This window comes from Nansenia antarctica, assembly GCF_963989245.1.
Source record: "Nansenia antarctica genome assembly, chromosome: 2".
Lineage (NCBI taxonomy): Eukaryota > Metazoa > Chordata > Actinopteri > Argentiniformes > Microstomatidae > Nansenia > Nansenia antarctica.
Window position 1 is genome coordinate 61,324,053 of NC_137675.1, and position 8,422 is coordinate 61,332,474.

An 8,422-nucleotide genomic window follows, 5' to 3' on the forward strand; every position below is an offset into this window, starting at 1 on the left:
CTGTATAAATAAATATATTTGACTACCAGCAAGACAGCGCTGCACTCGTATCTATAACAAACGCAGCGATTGTATGAGCCCCGCGTCATTCCAATGAGAGAAGCACACACAACACACAAAGCACACACAACGAGAGAAGCACAGCCTTTCCCATAGAAATACATCGCTCCCTGTATAACGTTATATATCTAACGTTACATGCTTTAAGGCTGATCTGTGCATGATGGTGCTGCATTTTGACATAATTCCTATCGCATTTCCCCCCGTTGTGCTGTGCTGTGCCGTTCCATAGTCCAGAGCTTCATCATCCCCCTTCTAAAACTGCCATCACCCCTTTCCATCCCTGGCGTCATTTTATCAATGAACGTGGTATTATACATATTTACATATTACATATTTGTTGTTATTTATGGAAGTGTCCGGTTGCTGGGGGAACCAGGACGCCGGCTACACTGCACAGTTTAGCCCGAAATAGAGAGAGTGCTTTATCCCGCTAATAGAATACAGTTCCAGTAATAACACTTATGTCTATATTGTAATCATTCTCTTCATCTGTTTTTAAATGTTGATCTATTTATATCGATCTATTCTTGCCAATTCCTTATTACCAGTGGAAAGGGGGAACGCTAAAACACTTTAGGACTTTCCGTTCAACGGAGGAATTTATAGAACTCGCATAGAGTTCATCTCGCATTTCCCCCGTTGATGTGACGAACTAAAAGCGGCAAGTAACAGGCACTTAACGTTACATGTTTTAAGGCTGATCTGTGCATGATAATGCTGCATTTTGACATAATTCTTATCGCATTTCCCCCCGTTGAGCTGTATAGCGGCACTTATTACAGTGAAGCGCTCTTATGACACGTAACTCCTCCTAAAGTCCCGGGTCGCTCCGTATAATGGAGAAGCGTTTCTGAAAGTACGGCACGGCTCGGATACAAATGCGGCCCGCGTCAGCCCGGTAGTGGAAAAGCGCCATAACTAACCCCAACATAACCTTTAACTAACGCCAACATAACCTTTAACTAACCCCAACATAACCTTTTAACTAACCCCAACATAACCTTTTAACTAACCCTAATGGAGACATAACCCTTTAACTAACCCCAACATAACCTTTATCTAACCCCAACATAACCTTTAACTAACCCTAATGGAGACATAACCTTTTAACTAAGCCTAACATAACCTTTAACTAACCCCAACATAACCTTTAACTAACCCTAATGGAGACATAACCTTTTAACTAAGCCTAACATAACCTTTTAACTAACCCTAATGGAGACATAACCTTTTAACTAAGCCTAACATAACCTTTAACTAACCCTAATGGAGACATAACCTTTTAACTAAGCCTAACATAACCTTTAACTAACCCCAACATAACCTTTAACTAACCCTAATGGAGACATAACCTTTTAACTAAGCCTAACATAACCTTTAACTAACCCTAATGGAGACATAACCTTTTAACTAACCCTAACATAACCTTTAACTAAGCCTAAAGGCCAGCTCAGACCAAAGATCTGCAACGAGACGAGACCATTTTAGAACGTGGCAGATAAAGACTTGGCAACCACTTGCTGTCGACGTTTTAAAACTGGGCAGGTCAGACCAAAGACTGGAAAGACTAAAGAGAATTCAGACCGCTGTAACCTGGAAGCTGGACGTTCTAAAACGGTCTCATCTCATCTCTGGTCTGAACTGGCCTTTACATAACCAGGGTTTCCGCGGTGTCTTGAAAAGTATTAAAAGTTGATAAATCAATTTTGGGGAAATCAAGACCCTTAATAAGTATTAAAAAGTCTTATTATGAATTTTGTAGGTATTTTTCTGAATTAGACTCTGTCCAAAGAGTTTGAGTCCTAAAACCGTTTAGTAAAAGTTTGTGAATTTATTAGTTTAATTAAAAAACAAAGATGAAATTCTGTTGTATGATAGTGGTCTAGTCTACTGCGAACTAAAACGGTTAAGTTAAAGGTGTCACTGATGTGAACGGTTACAGCTCGAAGTGGCGGTGAGGTCTGGAAAAATATTGAATAAGTCTTAGAAAGGTATTGAAATTAACCTCAAGATTCCTGTATATACCCTGTATATACCCTGATAACATTTCAACTAACCCTAACAGAGGCGTAACTTTTTAACTCTTTTTTGAGTTGCATTTATTCAGTTACTAGTTGTTTCAAAAGTCACGCCCGAATTCCATGGATCAAATAGGAAAGTGATTTCATAAATACTTCTCAGTTGCACAGTGGGTCATCTCTGGCTATTTGGATCCTTTCCGAATGTCATGACTTCAAGTTTATTTGTTAGGTCACATGACACAAGTGTAACAGAGTCAAATTCTTAGACTTTGGATTCTGACATTACATTGCACCACAAAGCAGATATTGAAGTCTATTCTGAGATATTGAAGTCCATTCAGATATTGCAGCACAATGCAGACCTTGTACATTAGCTGAATCTAAATGTTGAATCCCCTGCCGGCCTCATCAGATCTACTACTATGCTGACGCCCAGACCAGCCGCACCACCTACCCTGACGGCATGGAGGTGCTGCTGTTCCCCAGCAGCCAGACTGGTGAGACTCGGCTCCTTCATACTGGACCTTCCCTGGGACGCCATGAGGAACTTCCTTATTTCCTTCCATCCAGCCTGTTCTCCTTTGACCTCAATCCTCCTCTGAGTCTCAATCTGTGGGGCGGCTGTGACGCAGGTGGTAGAACCGCCGTCTAATGATCGCAAGGTTGGCAGATCGGTGGTTCGAGCCCCAGCTGGCCACATGTCGAAGTGTCCTTGGGCAAGACACTGAACCCCAAATTGCTCACAGTGAGCGGGCCGGCCGGCGCCTTGCATGGTAGCTTGGCCGCCATTGGTGTGTGAATGTGTGCGTGAATGGGTGATTGAGAGGCCCTTGTAAAGCGCTTTGATAAAGGTGCTATTATAAAAAGTGCAGTCCATTAACTAACCCAGTCCATTTACCATTTACCATTCAAACTATACTCTCTTCTCTCCCTCACCCACTCCCCCCACATAACCATTGAACACTATAAAAACACTTAAACACATTAAGACAGACATTCATAACAAAATGACGTTTCGCTACTGACGTAACAAGAGCTTCTGTTCCTCTGCCTCTGTGTTGTGTGACGAGTCCCGGCTGTCTGTCTGTCTGTCTACTGACGTAACAAGAGCTTCTGTTCCTCTGCCTCTGTGTTGTGTGACGAGTCCCGGCTGTCTGTCTGTCTGTCTGGCTGTGGTTCCCTCTGTGTTGTGTGACGAGTCCCGGCTGTCTGTCTGTCTGTCTGGCTGTGGTTCCCTCTGTGTTGTGTGACGAGTCCCGGCTGTCTGTCTGTCTGTCTGTCTGTGGTTCCCTCTGCAGAGAAGCACTTCCCTGGCGGCCGTAAGGAGATCACCTTCCCTGACCAGACGGTCAAGACCCTGTACCCTGACGGGAGGGAGGAGAGCGTGCTGACGGACGGCACCATCATCCTCATGAACACGTACGTCCCCGAGGGTCAGGGCTGCTGCTGGGGGTCAGGCTGCTGCTGGGGGTCAGGGCTGCTTGCTGGGGGGGGGGGGGTGTCACTGTGTCTTTACCTACTGATCTCAGCTGTAGACTGTAATATGCTCAGGTAATAAGGAATAAAGATTCCATCCTCCATCTCCATAAATGTGACCGCAGCTGGTGAAACCGGGAACAGTCGCGTGTGCGTGTAAGAGGTACAAGAGACGGGAGTACCCCGACGGGACCATGAAGACGGTGTACGCCGACGGGCGCCAGGAGACCCGCTACCCCACCGGACGGGTCAGGGTCAAGGACAGAGACGGCAAGCCCTAGTTACCATCGCCATGGGAACCAAGACTGAAGTAGTGTCAAACATTTATCTTTAGGAGACTCCCTGTGTGTGTGTGTTTTATGAATGTGTTTGAGTTGGGTGCTGTGAGTGTAGGTATTTTAATTTGTAAAAATGTCTAATACATATTTATTTTCTTAGAGATTGTACATTTTATTTTCTAAAATAAATTATCAAATCATGTTGATGTTCATATTGTCTGTCTTGGCCTTGTGTGTACAGTGGGGTGAAAATATTTGGCCACCCCTGGTTTAAATGTTACAATTAATCTCCAAGTGATTGAAAGCAAACCTGAACACTAAATGCTACAAAGTTAAACATGACACCTTTCTGCAAATTTTAAAGCAACGATTTCTCTTTCTTTTAATTTTTCAGAGTTTTAAAATTATTTAAAAAAGGAAAAGGGCAAAAGCTTGGGAACCCTTTAGTATTATTCTTTGTTACCTTTTGAGACCCAGACCAAGGTGGCTCATTAGGGCTTCAATGAGTCAGGTGAATATAATTCCAGGGTTGAACTATATATGTGTCTGGTGTTAAAAACCATGGGTTCCTCTAAACAGTTGTCCAAGGATGTGTGTGTAAGACACAAACTTAAAGGATTTTATGCATTTCAAATCTAGGAATGCATTTTCATGTCTAAGAATGCATTTCACCATGTAAATTTCCCAAATAGTGAAAATACCACCGCTCATCCGTGATCAGACTTAGCCGGGGTGCTGCAGCTGAAGAGTATCAAATAGATTGCAAAAAAGCAGTGTCCGCACACTCAAATCTGTGCAAAAACTATATTTATTGCGAGCTTTCGGTCTCCAGGCTCTCGGACCATGTAAACAACAGGTGTATGATGAGTTTGTATGACGCAGTTTGACGAGACTGAAAATGCAATGCATTTTGGAGATTGAGTAGTCCAATAGTATGCAGTGTTTCCTCCAGGAATTTTTACAATGGTGGCGGGTGGCCGTGACCGCGCGCGCAGCGCGCGATTTTTTCGCGTGCACGCGCATGAAACACGCACGCGCGCTCAAAACAAGTTTTTTTTTTTTTTTTTTTTTTCTAATCACAGCCAAAACTAGAGGATGGCCAAAAAAATAAAATAATGAATATACAGAATATAAACTTGTGACTGACAGTCACATACACACACAAAGATCATCAGCTATAATATAATACGAAGTAGGCCTACATGAGCACAAAAGCGGCTAACGTTACTGATTAACTGTTTACTGTAGTGCAGAGAGATGGTAGTCGTAGGCGGCGTATCAAATGACAAAGCTAAACGTTTAATGAAGGACATGAACGATTGTCAACAACACACTCAAGCAGTAAATAGAACAGTCTAAACAACTTGGGTACTACGGACGGAACAATAGTCTCAACCTATAGTTCCGTGCGTGAATTATGTCAACCCACCACATTACAGAAGTAAAATCACAGTCAGATGGAGCATTCGGTAAACAGCTGAGTATCAGCTGAGTTAAAGAAAACAAACTCTTACCTTTGATGAGACCCACATGAGCCCTGTTTTCCCGTACTTCTCCCGTGTGTCTCTTATTGTCCAAATGTTCCCTGAATTTTAGCTGCATGTTTTTCCAGCATGTAATTCCGTTGTCAATAAAAAAATCGTCTCCCCTTCTTTTCCCCTTGACAATACTGTGTCGTTGCTAAAGTGACGGCACATAAGAATCGTTTTTTGACTTGCTAATGTCTGCTAACGTAGCACTTGAAACTGGTGCCGTTCTCTGGACTGCAGCTGCTCCCGCGTTAGCATTAGCATCCATCTTTTCTTCTCCCTTCTCACCGTCACAAGCTCAAATGACACTTGTCGGCCGATCTAACTCTTAACACTCACTTACAGGACTTCTGACACCATGTTGTGTTATTCTATTAAACATACACGTGAGTCCTTCTGTATTTCAATGTAAGTGTCTTTATTTTAACTCGCTCTGTAAGCTCTACAATACCGGTCTCTTGTTGTCTCGTCGTAACCTGCCCAGCTGACCTGGGGGGTATTCCATCAACGTCGCTAAAGGAAAATCCTGGCTTATTTTTGATAACTCTCGCGAGACCTATCAGAATATGCCTGGATATTTGTAAGAACTCTCGCGAGATTTATCAGACTAAACCTGGATTTTCCCTTTAGCGATGTTGATGGAATACCCCCCGGATGTCACTACGGTGGCCTGTACACAATAACAATAATACCACAGTTCACATTTAGACCAATCAGGAGCCCTTGTGTCACGTCGTCAACTGAATGTCATTAATCTGATTTTGGATCAGCGGTTAGAGAGAGATGGGCGTGGATTTAGGTGCACTTTTAGTCAACATCCATTATAGCGCTGATCTAGGATCAGATATATTTTAATCAGCTATTTTTTTTTATTTTTTTTTTGCGAACTTTTTTTTTTTTTTGGGGGGGGTGGACTGAATCAATTCGTGGCGGAGGAAATTCCATCGTGGCGGCCCGCCACCAATAAATGCATGTAGAGGAAACACTGGTATGGTCTCATCGCATACTCTGAGATTCGGGATAATCTAGTATCCATAATAGATTTCTCGCATACTCAAATTCCACATAATATTAAGTGGGAACGCACTGCATACTCAAAATATACGTCAACGTCATGCGTATACGTCATATGTATGAATAGTATTCTAGTATGCCATTCCGAACACAGACACAGATTTATTTGGATTTTCCTTTAGCGGACAAGGATGGAATACCCCCCCAGGAACTGACCAATGGCTGACCTAAATTCAAGGCAAGGCAAGTTTATTTGTATAGCACATTTCATACAACAGGGGCAATTCAAAGTGCTTTACATGCATTATTTAAAAATACAGCAAGAGGAGCATAAGAAAATAAAAATTACAATGAATAAAAGCAAATATAAGAAGTAAATAGATAAAACATTTAAAAAGACAATAGTTAATGGAAAAAAGACATTGATAGAAGTGTTTGTGTTTAATCATAACTGGTGCAAAACATGAAGGTTCTTAGCTTAGATTTAAATATTTTAAGGGTTTGGGCCTGTTTGATTTCTTCAGGGAGTTTGTTCCAGGAGCATGCAGCAGCGTGACTGAAAGCTGCTGCACCGTGTTTCGTTTTTACTCTTGGAATTATTAGCTGATTTGTCTCAGCTGACCTTAGGGACCTTGCGGGAATATAGGGTGGGAGGAGATCTGATATGTATTTTGGTCCAAGACCATTTTGTGATTTGTATGTAATTCAAGCTAAACATCGCTTTATCTAAAGTGCCATGGAGACATCTAGCTGGCTAGCTAGAAAACCAACTGTGTGGGATTTACAAATGATGTACATATTGAGGAGTGCATGTCAACACTTTTCATTATTTTAATTCAGTCGAATATTGAACAGAGGCAATATGGCCGTGACAATGGCGCCCCTACGTGTTTATAAACGAGTATTGCAGTGTATCAGATGAGTACGTAAACGCACTCACGAAGCGTATTATTCATTTAATGTACATAATTTTGATCTCAATAATTTCAAGGATTTTTAATTTTTAAAAATGAATAACGTTCATTTTCATATCGTCTTTGTACATTGAATACATACACGTCCCTTAGCAAGGTCTCGTGAGGATCAGTCGAATGATGCGTGTGGCTGCTGTTGATGTTTTTCAAACATATAACGGAGATTAATTCTCATTCCTCATACGGATCTCGGGTCAACAGGTGAGTTCTTCCTCCATTTCTCTTTTCATTTCTCTTGTCATCTCAAATTGACTAACGGATCTATACCGGACAAGTTTAGACACAATTAAATATAAAATTGGGAAACCATAATTAATTATCCACGATCGTTGCTTAGCACCAAACGGCCAGTTGACCAAAACAAACGTATGAAACGATAATGATGGGTCTTAGCTACACAACATTTCGGATGGAGGTATTATTAGGCACCTAGGACATAGCCTATATTATAAGGCCTAACTAACATTAGGTGTCACCAAAGTTTTACATGACAAATGTAACTGTTTTATTGATAACCAGGATAGCCTTTGATCAGTGGCGGCTGGTGCTAAACATTTTGGGTGGGGCACAGGTTATGGGGGCATGCTCCACGGGGAAGAATATCAACTTTAAAATCTGGATTTACAGTCGATTTTAGCATGAGAATAGCTCTACCCCCCTGTACAGACCTCGCCATCCCCTCTACCCCCCTGTACAGACCTCTTCATCCCCTCTACCCACCTCTACAGACCTCTTCATCCCCTCTACCCCCCTGTACAGACCTCTTCATCCCCTCTACCCACCTCTACAGACCTCTTCATCACCTCTACCCACCTCTACATCTCCTCTACCCACCTCTACAGACCTCTCCATCCCCTCTACCCCCTGTACAGACCTCTCCATCCCCTCTACCCTCCTCTACAGACCTCTTCATCCCCTCTACCCCCCTGTACATACCTCCTCATCCCCCCTACCCCCCTGTACAGACCTCTTCATCCCCTCTACCCCCCTGTACATACCTCCTCATCCCCCCTACCCCCCTGTACAGACCTCTCCATCCCCTCTACCCCCCCTGTACAGACCTCTTC

General features: G+C 42.7%; 1 protein-coding gene across 1 annotated transcript in view; it reads left to right on the plus strand.

Annotated features, from left to right (window-relative positions):
- Positions 1 to 3,841, plus strand: part of LOC308150397 (centrosomal P4.1-associated protein-like) — a gene marked incomplete at both ends in the record, with an annotated part of 12,277 nt that extends 8,436 nt beyond the window's left edge. The window contains 3 exons of the mRNA XM_080523236.1: positions 2,497 to 2,581; positions 3,383 to 3,517; positions 3,705 to 3,841. Coding sequence (XP_080379362.1) covers positions 2,497 to 2,581; positions 3,383 to 3,517; positions 3,705 to 3,841 — 357 coding nt within the window. The remainder of the gene's footprint in view (positions 1 to 2,496; positions 2,582 to 3,382; positions 3,518 to 3,704) is intronic.
- Positions 3,842 to 8,422: the final 4,581 nt, after the last annotated feature.